This window comes from Gavia stellata, chromosome 29 (genome assembly GCF_030936135.1).
Source record: "Gavia stellata isolate bGavSte3 chromosome 29, bGavSte3.hap2, whole genome shotgun sequence".
NCBI classification, from domain to species: Eukaryota; Metazoa; Chordata; class Aves; order Gaviiformes; family Gaviidae; genus Gavia; species Gavia stellata.
The window spans coordinates 2533170-2557393 of record NC_082622.1 but is presented as its reverse complement, the minus strand read 5'-3'; the positions used below and the strand labels follow the sequence as shown (position 1 = coordinate 2557393).

The following is a 24224-nucleotide window of genomic DNA, read 5'->3' as shown; positions in this document are numbered from 1 at the left end:
TCAGTCCATGTTGGCGCTGGCCGACCTGGAGATGTTCAGGGTCTGGGCAGAGACCGAGATGTCCTCATGGTCCACGGGGCTGTGGTAGTCGGAGGTGATGTCGGGCTCGCAGGGGGGCACCTGCACGGCGGCCAGGCTGAAGGAGTTCGTGGAGCCCTTGCGGAGGCACTGGGAGTAGAGGCCAAGCATCAGGTCCAGCTTGTGCTCGATGGACTGCACCTGCAAGGGCAGGCAGGGCTGAGCGGGTCCCTCCCCACGGGGAGGGGACCCAGGGGTCCCGGCTCCCCGGTCCCGCAGATGCCCAAGGGACAGTGACATGCTCCGCGGTGGCCGTCCCCTCCTGACCTGCCTCTCCACTTTGACCACGCGACCCATCATGCTGAGCTCGTCCACTGGCTCCGTCTCCAGCGCTGGCTTCTCCCCCTTCTCCCGCATCTTCTTGTCCATGGCAAGGCCCCCCCTGCCCACGATCTGGTCCACGCTGGCAGGGAGGGAAGGGACACAACCCGTCACTCCCAGTGGACCAGAGGGCATGTGAGACCGCAGGGCACAGGGATGGGCTCCTGGAACACATCCCACCCATGGCAATGGGCCAGCACCCCTCCCAGCGGGCACGGCTCGTGGTGGGAAACCCAGGGGAGCCCAGAGCCCCCCGCCGCCTTCGGGGCAGCTCACCGCATCTGCAGGCTCTTGATCCTGCCCAGCATGTCCAGGTGGCCAGCCGAGTACTGCTCGATGACGTCCTTGACGTCGTAGGGACGCAAGGTCTCCTTGAACTTCCTCTTGGCCACCAGGAACTTCAGGATCCTGTGGGGACACCCGGGCTGGCTGGAGGGCACTGGGGAGGACTGGGGGTGCTGGGGGGCTCCGCGCCAGGGGGGCGAGGGAGGGGTGCATACAAAGCACCAAGGTCCTGACCACTGTCCCCATGAGGGGCTGAGCCAGGAGCCATCCCTGCTCCCTGCCTGGCTCAGCCATGGCCATGGGCTGGACCAGGGCTCTCCGGACAAGTCCCTGAGGGCCAAGAGCTGCAGAGGAGTTGGGGACGGCAGCACATACGCTGGGGGACGTGGGAGGGGACGGTCTCACCTGACAGCCCGGATGAGGGTCTTCACTGCTGGCATAATATCCTCGAAGGTCAGGTCACAGTGGGAGCTCTTCTCCTCACTGCTGTCCTCCGGCGGGCAGTCGGCTGTGGGTGCAAGAGTGGGTGGGTGGCAGAGACTGGGGGCTGTCCCCCTGTGCCCCCCAAAACGCCCACAGCCCCCCAGCCTGACCCTGCAGCCAGGGCTGGACCCCACCAGTCCGCAGGGCTTACCCTCAACTGGGGTCCGTGGCTTGAGCCTCAGGGATGCGCGGAAGCGGGTCCGGTCGTTGAAGCTCCAGCTCTTCTGCACCTTGGTGGGGCTGGAGGCCTCGGGGATGTCCTCGGTGCTGGGGGAGCGGTGCAGGGGGGGCCCCAGGTGCTGCCTGCCCCGGCTGCCCTGCCGCTGCGAGTTGCTCAGCCGGATGCGGTCCCTGATGCCCATCTTGTTGCTGTGCAGGAGAGCGGGGTGGGCAGCGTCAGAGACGAGCGGGCGCTGGGGGGGGACGGGGACGGGGAGAGGAGCGGATCCCCGCTGCAGGCACACACGGTGCGGTGGGGGCGAGGATGGGGGTGGCTGTGCCGAGCTCAGGGAGAGCCCCTGACACGCGACGGGCACGAGCTCGTGTGCCAGCCAGACCAGGAGCAGGCGGTACCGCATGCCCGTGCAGGAGCCGCTCAGGGGTTACGCCTTTAAAGACCTTTTTTTCCCCGAAAGCAGAGAAAGGAGGAGACAGACAAACAGGGAGAGCGGGGAGAGACAGGTATGGTGGCGGGGAGGGCACGCAGCAGAGCTGTCAGCAGAGAAACCGGCCCCGCCGGGAGCAGCCCTGCTCCTGCCCTGGCCCCCTGGCATGTGGCGTCCTGGGGCACCCGGCCAGGCCCCTTCATCCTTCTCCTCCTCCTCCTCCAGGCTTCCCCACCTAATTCAGGCTCTGCTCCTGCCCTAACACGAGCTCTGCTCCTGAAACCAGCCGCTCCGCTGGGTCAGGGAGAAACAACAGGCATCGTTTATGTAGGACCTACACAAAACCACCATCTGGGGCTGCCTCTTGTGTGATGCGGGACCACAAGCACACCTTGGAACATGCAAGGAGGCCAAGCAGATGCACAGCCCCGCGGGCGGAGGAAGCCGAAGCTGCGGAGGACATGGAGCAAACCCCACACCTGCTGCCCAGCCAGCTCCATGAAACCCCGGCGTGTGGGGAGCCTCCCGCATCTCCCGGGCCAAGGAGTCCCCAGGGTGAGGCAGGGGTACAGGCAAGGCACCGGGCTCCGGGCCCCTCCCCATGCAGGTTGGCGGTGAGCCGGTGCCGGGCAGGCAGGGCTGTCACAAGCCCCTGCAGCCGGTGGCACCCGGTGCTGCCGGGCTGTGCTGGAGGATGGGAAGGGCTGTGTCCCAGGGGACCCAACTGTAGGACAGACGTGGGATGTGGTTTATCCAAGTGCCTCAGTTTGCTGTTGTTGGACTTGGCAAGCCCAGCATGGCCAAGGCACCGGGCTCATCTGTGCCGCACGGAGGGGGAAACTGAGGCAGGGCCCACCATGGGAGCCGGTGGGGGACAGCGGGGCCAGCCAACTCAGCCCAGGCCATGCACAGACCCCCCCTGCCCTGTGGAAGGATCACCCTTCAGCCTCTACCCACTCTGCCTCACCCCCCTGAGCCCCTCCGCCCCGCAGCCAGCCCGGCACGGAGCACCATGCACCCCGGGTGCTCCCCGACCCTGCGCGGCCGCCCAGCGCAGGCAGCCGGGACGGACAGGCAGCCAGGACGCAGTACCTCCATCTCCACGTGCCCCACGTCCGCAAGAGCCTCCTCTTACCACTAAAGATGGGGCTGGAGGGTCGGGGCAGAGACACAGGAGAAAACAAGAGTTAGCCCATGGCTGGGAGGGAGCGGAGCATCCCGGGCCACCGCGTCCCCAACTCCCCGGGCACGCCCGCACCCCAGCGCATGGGCGCAGGGTCCCTGCCCGCCACCGGTGAGCATCTCCCGCTGCACCGGACCCAGCCACGGTACCCTCCTCTGCCGCGGAGGCAAGAAGCACAAGTTGTGTAGGTCCTGCATAAACACTAACGCCTGCCCCACAGAGGGAAGTCCAGTTTCTCAGCGTCCGAGCTCTGCCAAAAAGCGATTTGGTGATGGCACGTGGTGCCGAGCAGCTGAAGGGTGGCCACCCTGCAAACACCGCCGGGGCTCTGCAGACCCCCGGCCCCTGCCCACCCGCTGCGGGAGGACAGGACGGGGCGGGCGGCGAGCGGCAGCCGGGGGCAAACGTTACCTGAGGCGTAAGCACTTGTGGGGCTGCACATCCTCCTCCTTCCAGCTTGGGGGTGAATGGGGGGCACAGAAGGTTTGGAGGGAGGTTGGGGGGATGGAGAGGAGGAGGGTGGACAGGAGAGGGGAGGAGAGAGAGAAGATGAGATGTTATGAGAGGTGATGCTCGCGGAGGAGATGGGGGGAGGCTCGGGCCCCCCCGGGTGGGATGTCCGGGGGGTTGCAGTCCCTCCCGTCAGCTCCTGGCTGTTCACCGGGGAACCAGGTGAGCCCAGGCCAGTGCTGCTGTGGGGAGGAGCCCCCCAAGCCCATACTCACCTCGGGGCCGCTGTGGGGAGCCGGTCCCCCTTGGCCCCACACCTGCAGCAGGACAGCCGCAGCCCCACGGCTCAGCACATCCCCATGCCATGCCAGACCTCCCCCAGCCCTGTCTCCAGCATCACAGGGGAAACTGAGGCACGATGCCACAAAGGAGCAGCGCTGCCTCTGCCCACCTAACCCTGACACTGGCCCGGGGCCCCGTGCCGTGCCAACGTCCTGGGTGGCAGGCCAGCAGCCGTGGTGGCACGTTGGGGTCTCCGGGATGCTCTTTGGCCAGAGGGGACTGGGGACGCGGTGCAGAGCAGCCACCAGCAGCAGCATGGCAGCCCCGAACCCTCTTGTCTCTTCTTGTCGGCACTGGGCGAGCTCGGCATCGCTGCTCCCCACTGCTGTGGGCATGGAAAGCCTGTCTCGGACTGCAAGAACTGGCTTTTGCTCCTTGCCTGGCTCTACAGCAGGACCACACAGCTCCAGCCCTGACGGGCTTGCGGCGCTGCCTTTGCAGGGCTGTTTTCAGCCGCGCTTGGTTCCCCCATGCAAGGTTCCGGTGCCGTGGCCACATCAAAAAGGGCAGCGAGGTGGAGCTGAAGGTTGCAAGAGGCTTCACGCTGGTACAAGAGCCCGGAGTCCATCCGCGGGGACCAAACATGCCCTCTCCGGAGCTGCGAGCCAGGAGCGGTGCTGGCAGCCGGCGGCAGAGCACGATGGGTGCCCCGGCACGGCGCTGGGTGGGGAGCGGGGCCGGGGGCTGCTCCCCTGGGGTCGGGGCTGGCGGTGACGAGCACAGACGAGCAGAGGAGAGAGGGCAGAGAGGAGGGAGAACGCGGGGCCGTGGGGCTGCACCCTCCTACCTTTCCCCTGAACAAGCGGCAGGGCTGATGCTTTTCTGGCCAGGGGTGAAGGAGTGATAAGGCGGTGGGGCTCCGTCGGGCAATTTTTTCACCTCTGAATTCCTAAATCCTCCATTGCGGACTCGGTGCAAATGCTCAAACATTAGGACCAGCTCTCTGGGGTTGGGGTTAAATAAAAACATGGAGAAATTAAACTTTCCAAAGCAAACGAGATGAGCAAACCAAGGCTGAGCAGAGCCGGGTCCTCCTCTGTGCAAACCAAAGCAAAACCAGAGCAAAACAAGAAGCAAAAACCAGCACTTTCTTTCAAAAGACAGTTTCTTAACAGCTCAGACTGGCACTGCCGGCAGCAGGTTAGCCAGCAGCGGGTGCTGCCAGCACCTGGGCACCCGGGGGTGACGGTGCTGGGGACACGGGTGCTGGGGAAGGGTCCCACAGAGGCTGGCCACCGGCAGCGGGGTTGGATCCATGGGATGGGTCAGGCAGGGGACAGGCAGGACGACCACCCTTGCTGCAGGGTGGGGACAGGGGGACCTGCCACTGTCTGATCTGGGGGTCTGGGCACTGTCGCAGTAGGAGGGAAGCTCAGACTCGGCAGGGATCGAGCTCAGCCCTATCCCAACTCCCCGCTGCAGGAGAAAGGGCTCCCAGCACAGCAGGAGGGGTCGGCGGAGCCCCCCGTGATGCCCACGCCGGGAGAGCCCAGCACCGCGCTCAGTGGCGATGCACAGGAAGCCGGATCTCCTCGGGGACCAGAGGGACTTGCTGCCGCAGCTGTTAAGAGCCCTGTCTTTGAAAAAAAATCAAGAGTGAAACGGAACAGTGAATTTGTCATTGCAAAAAAACCCACACGGCCGGAGCGGGGCAGGACGCACAGGCAGAGGCAGGCAGGAGGGCAGGGCTGTGGCCGGCTGTGCTGCCGGCCCGGGGACCACATGGCAGACCCCGGTGCGCTCGGTGTGATGGGAACACGCAAGGCATCCAGAAAAGCTTCGGAGAGTCCTCGATCCACCCGTGGTGGCAACATCCCAGAGGCCACGGGAGGGGAGAGCGCTGCAGGGACAGTGCACGGGGCTCCCCGCTAGACCCTCCGGGTCCATCCGCTCTGCTGCCGCGCTCGGAGCCGGCTTCCAGCCGGCTGCAGCTCCATCGCCCCGGCCACGAGGTCCCCGCAGCCATTGACACTGTCCCCTTCACCGCAGCGGTGCTGGAGGAAGGCTATGGATGGGGCGAGAGGGGATGGAGTGGGATGGGCGCTGCGGGCCGGGGAGATGGTGAGGATGGAGGAGGGTGTCAGGTGCTCGGCAGCCGCTGTGCTGGGGCTCCGGTGTCCCAGGGCTGAGCAAGGCGTCCGTGCTGCTCAGCCCCACGGAGCCCTTGGTGGCTCCACGTGGCCCCTCGTGGCAGGGGCTGCCCAGGTCACTCGTCAGCCCAGGGCCCCACAGGGACCCCGAGGGAGCCCCGCAGCCCTCGCCCGCACCCAGCCTACCTGAAGGAGGGCAGGAGGCTGTCGTAGTAACACCACGTGGCCGTCAAGTACGCCCGGCTGACGTCCGTCGAGTACAGTCGCCAGGCAGCCTGCACGGGAGCCAGGGCCCACGGGCATCGGCATCAGTCCCTGCGGGGTTGGGAGGCGAGACCCCCCGCCCCGACCCCCGCCATCCCCCTTGGCCGCCATGGGCAGAGTCCAGCCCACGGAGCCGGCTGCCAGATGCGGGGTCAGGCGTTTGGGTCCCGCCTGCAGCAGGCAGGGACAGGCAGAGCAGATGGGGGACAGCGGAGCATCCCTAGGAAGGGACGGGGCAGGACACGCCAGCCCTGTGCTACCTGGATCAGGTTCGCCGCCGGAGTCCGCCTCTTCTCAAAGTGCTTCTGCCGATGCTGCTCCTGCACTTTGAGGGCGAAGCCGGAGCCCAGGATCCCCTGGGGACGGGAGGAGACGGGGTCTGTGGGTGCTGGCCATGCCGCCTGCCAGCCAACAGAGATGGGGACCCTCCCACCACAGGGGTGGATTTGGCCCCTTTCTCCCCAATTTCTGTGGAGCAGGAGGCGTGGGGATCCTCTCCCCGGTCCTACTCACGGCAGGCAGCGCGAAGAAGGAGATGCCGAGCAGGGCGAAGCCGGCCGCCAGCATCCGTCCCAGCCACGTCTGCGGCGTCTTGTCCCCGTAGCCGATGGTGGTGAGGGTGACCTGCCCGGAGGCAGAGCAGGGGGAGGCCTGGAGGGAGCTCCCCCGCCACGGCCCCGTCCCACCCTCCTCGTCCCCTCCCGGGGCCGGGGGGCCACGGCGGCCGAGCTTACCGTGCCCCACCATAGGGAGTCGGCGTAGGTGGCAAATTGGGCGTTGGCATCCTTCTCAGCCAGGTAGACGAGGAAGGAGGCGAAGATGAGCACCAGGAAGCCGATGTACCAGGCGGTGATGAGCTCCTGCTGGGGCAGGGGGGGGTGAGAGGGGCTTCTGGGGGGCTGCGGGCGGCCGTGCCGGGACCCTGCATCCTCACCTTGCTGTGGGCATAGACGACGGAGCCCAGCAGCTTCCAGGTGCCGCCACGACGGTCCATACGCACCATGCGCAGGATCTGCAGGAAGCGCATGCTGCGCAGCGCGGAGGTGGCAAAGATGTTGCCCTGGGTGCCGGCGGCGATGACGGCCACCGAGGCGATGAAGACGATGAAATCTAGGGGACAGCGAGGGTCGGGGGTGTGGGCTTTTCTCGAACACCCATGGCCTGGGTGACACTGCAAGTCCCCAAATCCCTGTGCTCCCCCCAAAGCCCCCCGGTACCTATAACGCAGAAGGGTTTCCTGGCAAAGCGGAAGCGTCCCCTCCAGCCCCGGTAGCGGCAGCAGCAGCCGGCCGCCCAGACGCGGATGATGTACTCCATGCCGAACACCACGATCATGACGAACTCCTGCGGGGGGGCAGAGGGGGGGCAGGAGGGTGAGGTGGGGAGGGCAGGGGCAGGACAGCGTGCGGGGCTCAGCTGGGTGGGCGGCTTTAGGGGGGGCAAAAGGAAATGCTAGTGCTGAGGACGGTGCAAGGGGGAGCATGGTGTTCCCCCAAGGCCACCCCCCCGACACAGCCCCGGCTGGAGCCATCCCGGGAGAATCAGGGCAGCGAGACGGGAGCCGCGGCCGTCGAGCCTGTCTGAGCAGCCCGGCCCTCCTACCTGTGCCAAGCTCACACCGAGCTGGGTCCTTTTCCTCCGCCGTCAGCATTGTCCTCCTACCTCTCGCCCAAACAAGCCCCCGTTCTGCTTACTCGCAGGAAAGTCACAAGGACCTTCCCAATTTAGTCTCCGTCACTCGGAAGAACTTCAGCGTCAGCCGTTTCTGACAGTTTGGGGGAAAGTTGCCTTTTTTAGCCCCTCCTGCCCTGCCTTTTCCAGCGGTTTATGCCTCTCCGCACCGCGGAGGTCCAGCTGCGGTGACAAGCCACCCCGAGCCGCGGGGACGCCCGCAGCAGCGAGGCCACCCTGCAGCTTCTTCCCAACGTGCCGGAGAGGCTGCCATCATTAACACCAACCATCAACAGTGACATCTGGGCTGGCGAAGGGGTCGGGAGGGTTTTGTCCATGATCTTGTCCGAGTCTCTTAGGGTGTAATGTGGGGAGGGGGAGTCCGAGTGACAGCCCCGCTCCCCACTTACCAGGATGAAGAGGCACTGGTTGGCCAGTTTCTGGTGCTCCTGGATGGTGGAGAAGACCGACAGCACCAGGCAGCTGAAGACGAGGAGGAATCTGGAACGAGAGCGTGTCGGCGCAGGCGTCGGGGCCGGCCAGGGGGACCCCAACCTGCAGCGCTGGCCCACGCTCGCAGCCTGACCCCCCCAGCCGAGACCTCCCCGGCCGTGGCTGAGCCCCCGGGGACAGGGTTTGCCCCTAGATGGTGGCATGGAGCAATTCGGGAGCCCATGAGCAGCTGCCCGTGGGTGCAGAAGCAGGGCTGTGCCCAAAACCTGCCCGCCCGAGGCTGCCGGTGGCACTGGGATGCCCAGCGCAGGCAGCACCTCCCTGGGCCAAGGCACCGAGCCGACGGTGGGACCCCTCCGTTCCCCGTGCATCCCTCCGGCATACCCGGGACGGGCTCTCTGCCCAGCCTCGGGCATGGCCCGGAGTCGCGTGGTGCCCCCCAAGCCCCGGGCCCAGAGGGAACATCGCTCCCACTGGTCCCCCCCCGTGATAGGCATCAGCGTGCCAGCGCGGGCTGGTGGCACAACATGTCCCTGAGCTGCCCCGCAGGCATCAAGGAGGAGGACCAGGCTCCAGCGGCCATGGGGCTCTGTGCCAGGCTGCGCCGCAGCCCTGCAACCTCTGCCCAGGCAAAACAACCGCTAATTAAAGGCAGGGAGGGAGACGGGGGGTCCCGCACCACAGCAGGGTGCTGCTGCTGCAGAAAGGGGACCAGAGCCTCTCCTGACTGTCCCTAGCAGCACTGCCACCGTGGGGACCTGCCGGGGACACGGAGGCCGCTGGGGAACAGCCAACCCAGTGGAAGAGTTAACAGGGAGCTGCTCTGGGGCTATTTGTCCCCGAGAGCTGGGTTAAGACACAAGGGGCTTTGGCCCATTTAAAATAAGGAGGGGAAAAAAAAAAATAGACTCTGAAGCTGAAGCAAATGAAACTCCAAAAATACATTTTTTTCCCCTGATCCAGCGATTCTAAAAATGGAAAGCGGAGGGCTTGTGCCACCGGCCCACGTGACAGCGTGCAAAGGGCCACTGCTCTGCCAGAGCCGGCTCCGTAACGGCACGGGGGGCTCTGGACACCCGCTGGGCACGCAGCCCCATGGCACTGCGGGGAGGCACCGCCAGCAGCACCGGGACGGCCGGGCTGAGGCCGGCAGTGCAAGCGAGGTGGCCCTGGCACCTTGTCCCTGAGCTCGTGGGCATCCATCTCGCCCCCCCAGCACCATCACCCCACAGCGAGCAATGCCCACGGGACCCATCAATGGTGCTCCAGAGAGCGTGGGGGGCTCGGCTGGGGAAGATGCTGCCCGACACCCGCTCGGGAGCACTTTCCTGTCTCCTCTTATTGCTGACGCGGAGCTTTAGAGCCGAACCCGCTGCCCAGGGCGGCCGAGGGGTGAAACCAGACCCGACCCGCACGCCTGCCCCAGCGCCGGCGGGGAGGCACCGGGCGAAGCCGGGGAGAGGGGACGATGCTCTGTGCCCTCTGCGCGATCACCCGGGCCAAGGGGACCTGGCACAGACACCAAGCATTGGGGGTGGGGGGAGCCGAGGGCCCCCCCAAGGCTGAGCATGGCCCGGGGACACATGCACGCACCCACCAAACCCACAGCTTGTGCCGCGTAGTGCCGGGGGCTCTGCAAACCTGGGCATGGCATGAGGGGGCTGCAAGTGCCCCATGCCGTGGTGGGGCGAGGGGGGCAGCACCAGCTCGAAACCCAGCCTAAAGGGGACAGGCAGGTCCCCTTCCCTGCAACCGCTGTGAGGGGAAACTGGAGATGGAACCGATGGCAGAGAAACCCCAGGGAACGGGAGAAGGGAGAGCTGGAGCGACACACCACGTGCTGGCTACAGGAATGAAGGGGCTGGGGGTGTCGCAGCCCCGACACCGCCCTGCCCTCGCTGCGGAGGATGATGCTCCTCTCCCAGGTGCTCCCCAGCTGCAAGGCAGAAGGCTGGAGCCAGTTCCTTCTCCCTCTGAATTATTAATTGAGCCCCTTTCCTCCAGCACAGCAGTTCTGCCATTAACTCCTCCTGCAGCCGACGGCGCAGCCGGGCACAGCGGTACCCCCGTCCTGCCCGTGCCGGCAGGGAGGGCAGCGGTGCCGTGGGCAGGGAGCACCGAGTCGGCCACAGCGCTTGGTCTGAGGAGCAAAACAAGACCCGGCTGAGCGTCCCAGGGCAGAGCCTTTCTGCTTTGTGCATCATCAGCAATAAAGATTATACAATCAGGATTTAGCAGGCAATTACATGGGCAGCGAAGCACAAAGCAGAAGAGAAGGCAGAAATCTCCCAGCCTGCAAAGATTTGGGCCTCTTGCCCTGGACGGGGAGCGGGGAGGGGGGTCTCCGGTGCCTGGGCACACGCTGCTCCCAAGGGGACGCGCTGCGGGTGGCCCTGCCTCAGGCAGCGGCAAGTCACTGGTGCCTTTGCCCCGAGCCGGAGCCCCGCTCGTCACCCGTCCCCACAGCATCACCGCGAGCAACGGGGCCGGTCGGTAAAGCTGTGCCGCAGGAGCGGTGATGGAAACCTGCACCCCCGGGGTGGGGACACCTCCCGCCTGGCCCCCCGGCACCCCACAGGGTTTGGTGAAGGATACGGGCATGCAAGGCCCCACGGGACCGGCTGGGAAAGAAACTTTCTGAGAACACATCACCTGCTAGGAATTAACTTGTAAAGCCTGGGCAAACGCCCCGTCCCGGCAGCGCCTAAGCGGCTTAGGGAAAGGGTCAGATGCCTGAAGGCAGCTCGGGGAGCCAGGAACCCGCTGTCCCCCCCAGTGCCCCCTCGGGGCGGGCAGCCCTCCGGGGCAGAAGTGCTGCTCTCAGCACCTCAGCCCCGCACCGAGGGCTCGGCCGATCTCTCCATCAGACGCCGCACAGTGCCGGCACTGCCAGGCTCCCCGCCAGCGCGCTCCCCCTCCTGAATTCACTGCTCTTCCCACCCAGCAAGCAGGGCCAGAAAACCCCAAGGAGCGCTGCCAGGGAAAGCGGGGATGGGGCAGAGACGGTGGGGCAGGACCTGGCAGGAGCCTCGCTGCCTCCCCGCTCCCCTTTGCCGGGGTCCCGGGGGATGGAGGGAGCAGATGCTGTTGCTGCTGAGCCGGAGCATCAGCTCTCCCCAATAAACTTTCCAACGCCATCTCCCTCCAGCCAGCAGCCCCCTCCCCGAGGGGCTCCCGCCGCAGCCCGCACACCTCCCTGCCGGCACGCGTCCCCATGCGGGAGGGGACACACCGCCGGCAGCCGGGGCACAGGGACGAGACCCCTCCGGCTGCTCTCACCCCTGCAGGAGCAAAGCCTGTCCTCAGGAACACTCCTCCCCAAAATAATAATTAAAACCTGGCGGGGGTCCGGGTTGGAGAAGGCAAATCTCCTCACATTAATCTTCATTAGAGCCGACTTTGCCATATGCTCCTGCCCGCGCCGGCAGCGCGGTGCCGGTGGAGGAACAGGTGAGCCGGGAAAGCTGCTGAGCTCAGGGGGAGTGGGGCCAGGTCGGCCCCGGCCAGCGAGGAGCAGCGCTGGGCACAGGGGCACCAGCCAGCACCCAGTGCCTGCCCGAACACCCCCAGGCAAACAGGCTGCACCCCGATATAGCCTGGGCAAAGCTGTGCTGCGGCACCTCGGTGCAGCCAGTGCCGATGGGACCGTGATGCGTGGAGCCTGTGCAGCGGGACAGCACAGCCCGGCCAGGCTGCGGCCCCCAGCCCCAGCAAGCAGCCGGTGTCCAGTCTGGGAAGAGGGGGTGATGCTGGACACCCCTGTGCCCCAGCGGGGCTGGCCCGAACCCCGCTTCTCTCTCCCTCTGCGAGGAAGCCCCGAGCCGGGGGCGCAGGCAGCGTCAGCGAGGCTTGTGCTGACAGCCCGGCAATAACTCAGCGGAAGGAAAATACCACACGCCATAGGATAAACAGCTCAGCCAGGGGATGAGTGAGCAAACAGCCTCTGCCGAACGGCACGGCTCCCTTCCCTGGCCAAGCCTGGCCCCACCACAGCACTGCCAGGTCCCCACGGTGCTGGGCAGCAGCACTGGGTGCCCGGCCAGGCTGTGCCACCGCAGGAATTGGCTGTTTGGGCCAAAACTGCCCGAGTCCAGCTCCAGTGGGGATGGGGACAGGGATGGGGATGGTGCTTCGCTCTCCAGCCTCCCCAGCCGGCGAGGTTCGGCTCCCCAAGAACCACCTGCAGCTATATAAACAGCATGTCTTATAAATCCCCCGTCCCTCGCCCCAGCAGCCCTTTAGGAGAGGTGGAGCAGGCGGCTCGTCTGCTCCGGGGGATATAAATAACCGGGGTGTAGCGGGCCTGTTTGCGCCCGTAACCATGGCAGGGTCTGTTCCGCGACGCGCTCCTGACCAGGCTGCAGAGAAGCGAAGCAGAAAAGCACCGAGCGTTTCCCCACCCGGTCAGGCCAGAGCTGGAGTCAGCCGGGTGCCCAGCCAGCCCCGCCACGGCACCAGCACCATGCAGGACTCCCGACCGCAGCACCGCAAACCCCAGCACGTACCCAGAGCCCGGCCGTGACCCAGTTATCAGCACCGGGAGAGGAAAGGTGCTCCTCCGAGAGCCCTCCTCGCCCCCAGACCCAGGGGTACGGAGCGGTAAGGCAGGACAGGGTGTTTCTAATGCCCTGACACAGGCTGCAAGCAGGGCTGGGACAAGGAACCCGTCTGCAGGCTGCATGCCTCCTCCTGCAGCCCGGCAGCACCCACGGCAGGGATCCAGCAGCACCCATGGCAGCCGCTCCAGATGACATCCCACACTGCACCGGAGCCGATGGCCCCAACAACACCTTTGTGCTTTGGCAAGCAGGAGCCAAAGCCTGCAAATGGCATCATGCGGCACCCTTGCACTGCGCGTGTCTGCACCCCCGTGTCACCCACCGCCCCCCAGCACCCCGGCCCCGCAGTCCCCACAGGGAGCACAGTCACAAGGCTCCTGTGGACAGTGCCAAGACGCTCACACGGAACGGCCAAGATAGTTTTGCTCTTGAATCATCTGGCAAGGAGCTGGCTTAAGGAGGGGGGAAGAAAACCAGTGTGTTTTCAGATGCACCTCCTGTGCCCCATGGGCCGTGCACCCCAGGAGAGGGATCGGGGCCACCCTCCCCCTCCAGCACCTGGCGGCTCCCCAGAGGATGGGGGACCTTTGGGGCACAGGGACACGAGCGGCCCTGAGAAGGCGAGGCAGGATGAGACCCCAAAGGCATTGCATGGGGGGCAGCAGCGCCCACAGGCAGAGGGGGGCAGGTCCGGGCGCTCGCTCAGCCCCGCTGCGACCCTCACCCCCGGGACTGCTGCTTGGAGGGATAAATAAGCAAAGCCTCTCTGGGGCGGCTGAGCTTCACCGCTGCACCGGGGCTGGGGGCACCTCCAGACGTGGGGCTTCCCCCCATCCTCGCCATCGGGGGCCAGCCAGTCCTGGGCCTCCAAACTGGGACCTCCTGCTCTGGGCTGGGGGGTCTGACAGAGCAGCAAGTGGGGAAAAGAAAAAAAATAAAAATAAAAATCAATGCACAGTGTCATGTTGCGCCGAAGTTGCTTAATTTTATGCCCTGGTGACACCGCATCAGGCTGGGGAAACTGCTGTGCCAGCTTCTCTTCCCGCTGGCATTTCCCCCAAACGCAGCTCCCGTTTCAAGCCCCGGCAAGGTGAGCGGAGCCAGCCCCGGGAGCAGAGCCCGCTGCTCGAAGGGCACGGCTCCGGCAGCGGCAGGGCACAGCCGCGCCAGCCTGTTTTATTTTGGCCATCTGAGCGCAGCAGCCAGATAGGAAACCACCACACCGGCCCCACCGAGAGATGCCAGGGACAGCAAGTTAAAACCCGGGAGCTTAATACCAGAGGTCTTTACCAAGCAGGCGGTGGAGAGCCAGCACCGAGCAGGGGACGAAGCAATTTCCCTGCAAACCCTCCAGAGCTCCAGCCCATCGAATGGCCCCGGGTGGGTCGGCGAGGGCTTGGGCTGGACCGCAGGCACTGACCACGGCGGCAATCCCCGGTGTGGCGGGGAAAGGGCTTTCCTGCTTGCCAAGCAGTGATGGAGGGATGCGGTGAGACAGGGGAGGACGGCAGAGCCATGGCACCGTGTCGGTGCCCCGCAGAGCCGCCCACCCTGCAGCAGGGCTGGCAGACCCATCCTGCCCAGCGCAGCCCTCTCCTGTAACAGGATCCGAGCACAGAGTAACTCCAGGAGAGTCCGGCTGTCAGCAGCCTGGTCCCCGGCCAGGAGCTGGCCGGAGCATGGGGGGGACCCGCCAGCTGCTGCCCTGCGCCCATCGCACCCCCACCATCCCGCTGCCCCGAGCCAGCAGGGATTTCCCACGGCCCCGAGGCGCTCGGCCAGCCCCGAGCCAAGGAGAGCCCGTGCCTGGCATGGCTCGCCCAGCACCAGGATTGCCCTGAGGCTCTAATGGGAGCTGCCACCCCTCTGCCCTCCCAACGTACATGGGGACCCATCGGCACCAAATGCATGGCAAGGACAAGGGTGGGGGTGCCATGGGACAGCCACCCTCCATGGCTGGGGGACAGGCGCTCTCCCAGCTCTGTGCTCCTGTCTCCTCCTTGCCCAAGGCACAGGGAGACCCTTTCACAAGGTAAATAAAACCCCACCAACTCAACAGGACCCAGGTGAGATGCTGCCAAGAGCAGCGGGCAGGGGAGGTGTCCAGCTGGCCCGGCACGGGGGCCGGTGTTTCAGGCAGGGGGTTGCGGGTTGTTACTGGCACTGCTGGCTCAGTCTTCCCTAATTTGCTCCAGGTCAAACTGTTCTTTATTAAAGCGTTCCTCTAGGAAATGGAAAAGTGCTGAGCTGAGCTTCTGGTGCACCTAGCAGTTTCATAACCATCGATACGAGCTCCCAGACCCTGGTTTCCATCGGGGCAGCAGCACTGAGAGCCGCTGGCCACGTGCAGGGGCTGGCAGATGGGGAGGAACAGCTTGAACTGGAAACCTCCCCAGTGCAGCTCCAGGCTGCAGGAGACCCCTCGGGGGCAGCCCCGGGCTGGGCTGGCAGCGGTGCCCATGCCCAGGGCAGAAGCCCGCAACAGCTCCGTCCGGGAGCAGAGCAGCCACCGACAGCCGTACGCAACAAAAGGCATGAGCCAGGTATGAGAACAGCCTTCCCGTTTGCTTAAGAGGAGGAAATTGGAAAAGGAAGTTCTTATTTGCCTTCTGGCTGTAAAGCCTTTAGGTTAACGCTCTGGTCACGCTCCCAGATTTGCTCTGTAAACTCCAGGGCTAGAAACTCTCATTCCAAGATGGCAAGGCAGAGCTTGGCAAGTCCAGCGAGCCGGCCGAGCCCAAGGGCATGCCTCCACGGCCCTGCCATGCTCAGCACGGGGTTAGAGGGGATGGGGCCAGCCAACACCGCAGCCCCGGTTTTACACCAGCACGGGCACCCACTTTCACGCTGTCCCCTTCCTGCAAATGCTGGAGCACGGGAACCCACGAGGACACCCAGCACGGCAGAGCCCAACGGTGGCTCCGAGCCCCCGCGGCCCGCCCCGCAGGGCTGCAGGCAGGTGCCCGGCACGGCTCGGGGGCTGCAGAGCCGGTGCAGCCACCAAAGCATCCTGCAAGGTGGAGCAGCACCAGCCCGGAGCGGCTGCTGGGGTTGTGAAGCTATTTGGGATCAATTTGCGAACAGAGAGACTGAACTTGTCCAATAAACGGTATCAGCTCAGCCCTGCTACGTGCTCCCAGACACTAAACTGCTCAGGGGAGGGAAGCGCTTCGCTTCTCAGCGGGTATTTCCATTTTAGCAGTTTTCAGCCCTGTCTCGGAGCCAGGCTGCTCGGGGGGAGGCAGCGCACAGCCGTGACTCAGAGGACAGGTCCTGTGACCAGCGCTGCCCCAACCTTGGGTGACCTTGGGTCACGGACTCCATCTCCCCCATGCCTCGGTCTCCCCCAAAGTGGGGGTGACACCTTTCTCCTCTTTTTTAAAAAAAGAGTCCTCAGCTGTTGAGGCACACAAATCATTCCCAAGAACTTCAATACCCAGCACTGCAACAGCTTAGCAGCTCCTATCTGCTGCGGGAGAGAAAAAAACCAAAACCAACTTTGAAGAAGCCAGAAAGGAGCAATATTTACAGGAAAGGTTTCACAAAACAGACCTCCACACCTTGCACCCACCGCGGCGTCTTCCCACAGGCTTCTGGGAGGGTCCCTGGCAGGACTGACTGCCCCACGGCATACCTCAGCCGTAAAACTAAGCGAGCAAGTGAACACAAACCCTCCCCATCCCGCTAAACGCTTAAGATGTTTCGCTCCTGCTATCGACTCCTGCACGTCTTGCCCACGCGGAGCAAAGCCCATCTCCCGGGGCTGGGGGCCGGGCACGGCTGGGGTGGCGGAGGAGGGACCCGCGGCTCGGTGGGCTCTGCACGGGGAGCTGCTTGGCCCAGTGTGGTTGTTTCTGGGGCAAAACACACGCAGGTCAGGAGGAAGAACCAGTGGAGGACACGCAGGCACACGCGTCTCAGCTGTGAGATGAGCAGGGGCATCTCTCTTCCAGAGCCCAGCGAGTACCTACACAAAAAAGTCTGATCCCCCTCCCCTAGCAGGGGGTTTCGGCTGCCGTCGGTATTAATTCCTTGCAGGAAAAGCTCTTTCGAGGGCGGTATTTGCAACGTAGGTATTATTGCTGAAGCACACTGCGGAGGTGTCAGCAGGCGTTACAAATGGGCCCCGGGCTCCTCTCCCGGCTCCCGGGGGAGCTCAGGTGCCCTCTTATCCAGTGACAAATTCACCCTGCCATCTCAGTGTGCTAACTTAGGCAAGACCCACTTCCCTGCCTCTTAACGAGCTCCAGCTCGCACACCCCGCTAACGACTCAGCACCGCATTACTGCTCCGGAAAGTGGAGGGAGAGGCAGTTTTTTGGCTCGTGCTCTCAGAGAAGGTCTGTGCCCAGCCGGGCCGTGCGGCACAGTGCACATGCCTGGCACACACCGAGCACACATGAGGCAGAGGGAGAAACTGCCTCCTTCCCCGTGGCTATGGCTGGGTAGGGAGCAGTGGTGTCCCGGCAGCATCCCGGCAGCGCGGTCGGAGCAGAGTGGGGGTCCTGGGTCAGGGCAGCTGGAACAACCCCCCAGCACGGAGCCTCCCTCTCTCCCCGCTGCCTCCGGGTGCGTTACGGGCACCCCAGCTCTGCAGCCCCGTTACAGCCCTCCGAGCAAACAACCCCAAGGGGCTGAATTTATTGCTCAGCCCCGAGCTGAGCCCGCACATCTCAGAGAGGCTCCTGCTTGCAAAAGCCATGGGATGCCCAGGGCCAGCCAGGAAAGCCGGAGCAGCACCACACTGCCCGGGAAACTGCGCTGAGCCGGGGCAGGGAGCAGACCTGCTCCTGGGAGCATCCCGGGCTCTGTCTGTGGAGAGGGATGTTTTAGTTCTGGGGCTCAACAGCAGCCGTGACCCAGGAATGGGCACAGCTCTCGGGGTACAGCAGCCGCTGCCAGCTAGCAGGAATAAGAACACCCATTCCCCACCTTCCCCCACCCCGTCCGGGCACAGCTCCGGGGGTGCTGGGCTGGGGCTGCTGCTACGTCCCGACGCTGCGACAGGTACGCAGTAGGACAGGGTCCCATCCAGACCTGTCACCCCTGCAGGGTTCTCCTGCCTTTGAGGCTCCCCAGGGCCTCGGAGACCCCAGCCGGGGCCACCGGAGTGAGGGGACAGTGGCCCAGGCTCCGTGCGGGTGCCACCGGGAAGGGGCTCGCGCCACCCGGGCCAGCCCGGAGACCGAGTCCCAGCCCCCGGGGGCGCGCTCCCCTCCTCGCACCGGAGCCGCCGGCACGAATCCTCCGCCGGGCTCAGCCCCCGCCCCGGCCCCGCCGACGGCGGAGCTCCCCCAGCGCGCTGCTCCCACCGCACCGGCCCCGCTGCCGGGACCGGGACCGGGAGCGGCGGCAGGAGCGGGCACGGCCGGCCCGTCCCCCCCGCCAAACGCTCCGGGAGAAAGTTCTCCGGTGGAGGCCGGGGGGCCGCTCCTGGGCTCGCTCGGAGCGACGGCTGCCCCGCGGCCCCTCGGTGCACCGAGCGCGCTCCCTCCCCCGCGGGCCCCGGCAGCGCCCGGCCCCGGCCGCCCCACCGGGACCAGCCCCGGGACGGCGCGCTGCTGCGGCCGCCCCGGGACCCCCGGTACTCACATGAAGACGTGGTAGACGAAGGCCCACCCGCGGGGCCGCTCCAGCACGTTGTAGAGGCAGTTCTGCAGGCGGCGGCGGCAGCAGCGCGGGGGCCCGGCGGGGCGGGCGGCGGCCCCGGGGCGCGGTCCCGCCAGCAGCCCCCGGCGGCGGGGCGGGGGGGTCCCGCCGGGCGGCCCCGCGCCCTCGGTGCGCACCGCCGTCAGCGCCGCCGCCGCCCGCCGCTCCCCGGCCATGGCGGCCCGCCCCGCTCAGGGCGCCGCCGCCCGCCGCATGGCCCCGCCGCCGCGGGACCCCCGCTCCGCCGGCCGGCGGCTCGCACCGCCCCCGAGCAGCGCGGCACCGCTCCCCGCGGCCACCTGCCTTTAGCTGCCCGCCGCCGCCGCCGGGCCCTCCCCCGCCGCCGCCCCGCCGGGGCCGGCCCGCCCCGCCGTACCTGGCCCCCGCCCCCGGGGCTCCGCCGGGCCGGGGCGGACCGGGAAGGGGGGGGGGGGGGGGCGCGGGGCCGCAGCAGCCCCCGGGCGGCGGAGGGGCAGGGGCGCTGCTGGCTCCCCCGCTGCCACCCCCGGCCCGGCTGGGGGGACCCTTCCCCGCCGGCTCCCTGGGGACTGGGGACCTCCTGCTGCCCCCAGCACCGGGCAGAGAGGGGGCCACGGGGCGTGGAGCACCCCACGAGCGAGCATCCCAGACCACGGGGTGTGGGGCGTCCTGAGAGTGAGCCTCGCAAACCAGACGGCATCGAGCATCCCTGGAGGGAGCAGCATCCCTGGAGGGAGCAGCATCCCTGGAGGGACCAGCATCTCTGGAGGGACCAGCATCTCTGGAGGGACCAGCATCCCTGGAGGGAGCAGCATCCCTGGAGGGACCAGCATCTCTGGAGGGAGCAGCATCCCTGGAGGGAGCATCCCCGGAGGGACCATCATCCCTGGAGGGACCATCATCCCCGGAGGGAGCATCATCCCTGGCGGGAGCATCCCTGGAGCCAGTGGCTCCGGCCACCAGGCACGGAGCGTCCCAGGCACGAGCTTCCCAAGCCAGCCAGCACCAAACCTCCCAGGCCGTCTGGCAGCGAGGACCCCCGGCCGGGGCATCCCCCCTTCCTCTCCTTTGCTCTCGGTCCAGGAGCTGCCGGAGGCACCGAGGTTTAGAGGGACACCAAATACCTACAGAGAGATTTCACGTTGCTTGGGAAGGGAAGGGCACATCCTCGTCCTCCCCCTCCCAGGCCAGGAGCCCTGCCGGAGCCCGTTCCCCCCGGGGTCCCTGCAGCAGACACAGCTCACCCATGCCCATACCTCCCCATCCTCTGCAGACTCAGCTTTGAGCCGGGCTCCAAGCGTGGTTCCCAGCCAACACCCACAGCTGTTTGCTCTTCCACCTTATTCCCCTCAGCTCCACATAACCTCCCGCTAACAGATCACTAAGATCGGGAAACTGAGGCGCGCTGCTGGGAACCCCCTTTCCAAGCAAGCCGGGGTCAGAAGTGCCCCATCCCATCTGTAACCACACGCTCTCCGCACCTTTGCAGAAGCTGGGTCCCCCCACCCCGCACGGGTGCCCAGGGCCTGCGCTCCGGGGGAGGAGAGCAAGTTAAAGGCTTTGGTCAGTAAATTATTTAATGTGGCGGTTGGAGATCCTGGCACCGGCGCGGGCCCTCGTGAGCACTGCGGTATTTGGTAGGTCTCGGGAAACACACACAATAAATAGATAATTTTATTTACTTGGGCACAGGGGAAATGGTGCTGGTAACCCCCCCCCAGGAGCCAGCCTGCAACCCCCCGTTCCGAGGACACCTCTCCCTCCTGCCACCACGCAAACCCCACGGCAGTGAGGTGGGGACAAGAGCCATGTCCGTGGAGGCTGAAATCCTATAAATCCAAACCAAATTCTCCCCAGTGAATCCGTGATGTCTCCTCCGTGCTCCCCTCCAGCTCCAACCCCTGCAGCCCACTCTGAACGTGCTCCCCAAGGGGACGCAGCCCCTGAAGCGTGGCCCCGGCTGTGCACAGGGTCCCCCCAGCATGTCTCGCCCCCCCGGCAGACGCTCCCTGCAGCCGAGCCACCGCGGCGGGAGCACCCTGACCTTCATCCGGCTGCCGTTCGGTTCAGCGTATTCCCCTCGGTCGCAAGGTTTAGGTTTCACCCGGCGATTGATTAAAGCCTTCGGGCTGCAGAGGGGGCAGATTTAAGGTGACCTGGAAAGGACTTCGGCCAAGGTGGGTGCTCGCTTGAGAGGAGTCAGGGGAGGTGGGAGTTGCTTTATTCCTGCTGCTGCTTCGCAGCTGGGTGGGGAATATCCAGGCTGATGTCCCAGGCTTGCCAGGGGAGCCTCAGCAGAGCTGTGTTTGTAAGGGAAGAACAACTGCTGATTTTTTTTTAAACAGACATCACTTCTCTAAATTGTTTGCTGGAATCAGAGAGCTGCTAATAAATTAGGGGAGAAGGCGTGCTACCACCACCCGCCCTCTCCCACACCGTCGCTTTCTGGCCTCCTGCAGTTTTGCTTTCGGAGGTTGGACCCCGAGCAGCCCCCCGGCAGTGAATTAAACTTTGCAAGGTTGCAGGCGCAGCCGTCCGGGGCCAGCGACGCCAGTCGCTCCCAGCTGGGCTGAGCGCCCGGGGACAGGTTAACGGGGACACGGCGCCGGCGCTGAGCTGGTGCTGTGGGTCACCGCAAGTGGGGAAGGGACAGGTCCCATCCGCACCTTGTCACCTGCCCAGACCCCGGGAACCCCCATCGATCCTGCAGCTGGGAGGTTTTGGGATGGAACCAGGGAGTCTGAATCAACCCGGTACCGACCCATCCATCAGAACCAGTGGAGGTTTCGGGAAGCCGTCCCGGGCTCTGCCGGCTTCGCCCCCCACCTGCCCGACTGCAGGGGTCCCGCAGAGCCGCTTGCATCCTCCGGCCCTGATGAAAGTTTAAAGAGGATTTCCGAGGCCGGGTGATGGCGAGCGGGGAGGCCTGCGTGCTTGGAGCCTGCTGCCCTCTTGGGATTGCAGCTCAAGTTCCTGGCACGGACGGGAGGCCAGGATTTGCATCTACAGGATTTCCAGTAAGTTTTGCAGTCCTGGTATGCAGCTGCAGGGCTGCGGGCTGGGGAGAGAGCGGCAGGGGGGACAGGGGCAACTGGGACTCCTCACCCGGGCACAGGGACTGGAGCGAAGTCCCAGCCTGGCTCCCTGGATGGGGGGATGCTGGGGAGTCCTGGGCAGAGGGGTGGCATCGCGGAGGGGAGGATGCAACCAGCCCCCTCTGGGTGAGGGAGCCTCATTTGGCACTCGGTGGCCGGGACAGGCAGAGCTGGGGGCAGGTGGCCTCAGGGGACCCAGGGCTGGCATTGCCGCGGGAGCTGGGCGAGCACTGGGGACAGCCGGCAGCGCCAGCAGCGGCGCGGGGAGGGCTGCAGAGCACCTGCTTCTGCTGAAGGCTTGGCCTCGACCCAGGGCAATTAGCTCCTGGCATCGGTGCTCACACACTCTGACAAACAAGCGGCTGGGACACCCCGGCCTCGCTTCGGAGGGCTCCCTCCCTCCTGCTGCGGGGTGCAGGATGGGGACCCCTCCGGGCTGGGGGCTGTGGGGCTGCACTGCCCCAAATCCAGGGCAAACCCCCAGCCCAGGTCCTGGCGCTGCTGCAGGGCCGCGTCAGCGCTCGCCTGGCGTGACCCCGAGCTCAGAGCCACGCCAGCATCGCTGGGAGCTGGGGCGCGTCCCAGAGCAGCCCCACGGGAGGAACAGGGATGCTTCCGCCCCGCTCTGCTGCAACGCTGCCTGCGCAGGGAGCAGGACAGGTCAGGGACCCGGCTCCTTTTCCCAGCTCCAAAGGCGAGGAAGGAAGAATGGATGAGGACTTCAGGAGAGCTTCGCACCCCGGGCTCTCCAGCACTGGCCTGGCAGCCTCAGGACGGTTCACAACCAAATCCCTCCAGCGGTGCTGGGTCCCGGCAAAGATGGAGGAGGGTCCCACAGCAGCTGCAGCGGAGAAGAGCCAGCACTGCTCCCAGAGGAAACATGGTTTGCCGGTGCTTGCTGCAGGTGGTGAACCCAGAGCCCGTGCCGGGAAAGGCTGCATGCGCGGCTGCTTCACCCCAGCACTATTCCCTGCATCCCCCGTGGCTGTCAGTCCCCACGGCGGCAGCATGACCTTCACCACAGCAAGTTTTTCCTTGGAAAAGGGTGGCCAGACATGGCAGCCCCGCAGTAAATCGAGCACGCCAGTTCCTGAGTATCAGTGGCCTGCGCTCACCCGCACGGGGGTTGTGTTTAGCTCATCACCCCCGAGGAGAAACGGAAATTCAAACCGCTCCTCGGGAGGAAAATGCTGCTTCCTCATCGGCTTTCATCCCCCGGGTCCGCGGAGGTGTGATTACCTCTGCCACCTTCATACATTGTCACCCAGTGGCACTTGCTGAGCCGCCCGCGGAGGGTCCGGTGTTCCTCCCCGGGGGTGCCATGTCTCACCGAGCCCCTCTGGTAACGTGTGTTTCCTTCTGCATTGCCCCACGCCGCTCAATTTGTCATCATGCTGCCTCGGAAGATCAAACGAAGGCGCGTGTCCTTTTACGGAAGATTTGGCTCTTATTAATGCCTGAGGTTTATAGTACCTGTGACAGACAAATGATGCCAGCTCTCTTCAAAATACCTCTCCTGTTCAAGTCAGCTAGGGCACTCCTCTGGGAGCGCAGATAAAGTCTTACCTCCGTTATTAGCTAAATATTGACATGATCAGCTTCAATACTAACTGTCTGTTAAGTTCCCACACTCCTGGATGAGATCAGACTTTGGGGACCATTGAGACCATACCGAGCGTGTCGAAGCCAGCATCCCCTTCAACTAGAGGTAGAGGCTTTCGCTGGAAACTGCTCTCCTTTCAGAAGCACCGTCTCACTCCCGTTTTCTGTCCTTTAAGCAATTTATTCCCATTCAAATTTAAACTACTTCAAGCAAACACAACTGCTTTGGGTAAAGAGCTTTCCTTCGGAAGAGCCTCGCTTGCTGCTTCTGCCAGCGGCTGATAAGGCAAGGCAGCTGCCTGCTCCGTCCGCCCGGCTCCCCCGTCCAGGAGCCGCACGTGTCTCTCCGTCCTTAGAAGCCGATTCCCCGGCTCTGCTCCCCACCGTAAGCACAAAGGATGCTTTGCCAACAGAGCTGCTTGGGAAACAACCCACCTCTTCTCGCTGCGGTGCGGAGGGCCGGTGGGAAGCACCAGCCCGGCCACGGCACCTTCGCTGCGTCGGATCCGGCTGCCGGGGGCTGAGGGCAGCTTGGACCACCGGACGGAGAGGATCTGGCTGCCGGGGCCCAGAGGCACCGGGCGCAGGCTGGCCCCTGGCCGCGGGGGAAGGTCCCCCCGCCCCGGCCAGCCCGGCTCCCCCCGCCCCGCTCCAGCCCTCCCCGGGCAGCAGCCGCCCACGGGGGCCCTCTCGTGGCCGGTCCCCACACACGGAGCTTTCACGCAAGGTATTTTCCACCCCCCCGCCCCTCCCCGCCTTCACCTTTTCCGTGCACAGGAGGAGATGCTCCTCCAGGCTCTGCCAACGACCCCTCAACTCCGCAGTACCTGATGCTCAGGAAGGCACCGGGCTGCATCGCTCTGCTGCTGCTGCAGCATGCCGCTGGCTCCCAGGCACCGCAGCATTGGAAAAACTTAAAAAAAATAAGAAAAAATGACATTTAGAAAGGCCAGGAGTGCAAGTAATGCAGCAAGCTCCCTGGCCTGACTGGGAACAACCTGGCCCAGATTTAGTACTTTGCGCCAGCCAAATGCTGAAGCGGAGTTTTCCTTCTCCAGCAGCAGCAGTTCCCCCCTGCAGCTCCCACCCACCCAGGGCGAGCGTCTCGTCCCGCAT

The 24224-nt window shown here is 65.3% G+C and overlaps 1 protein-coding gene across 1 annotated transcript; it reads right to left on the bottom strand.

Annotated features, from left to right (window-relative positions):
• KCNQ4 (potassium voltage-gated channel subfamily Q member 4) lies at positions 1–24224 on the bottom strand. The gene is made up of 18 exons (XM_059830647.1): positions 24196–24224; positions 23544–23666; positions 20456–20540; positions 18376–18596; positions 8183–8273; positions 7319–7445; positions 7036–7211; positions 6836–6961; positions 6615–6752; positions 6362–6457; positions 6024–6112; positions 4535–4690; positions 3367–3411; positions 1319–1536; positions 1090–1192; positions 676–807; positions 346–481; positions 1–219 (listed from the first exon to the last, which is right to left on the bottom strand). Exons 1-18 carry the CDS (start codon positions 24222–24224, stop codon positions 1–3), a joined length of 2310 nt encoding a protein of 769 aa, XP_059686630.1.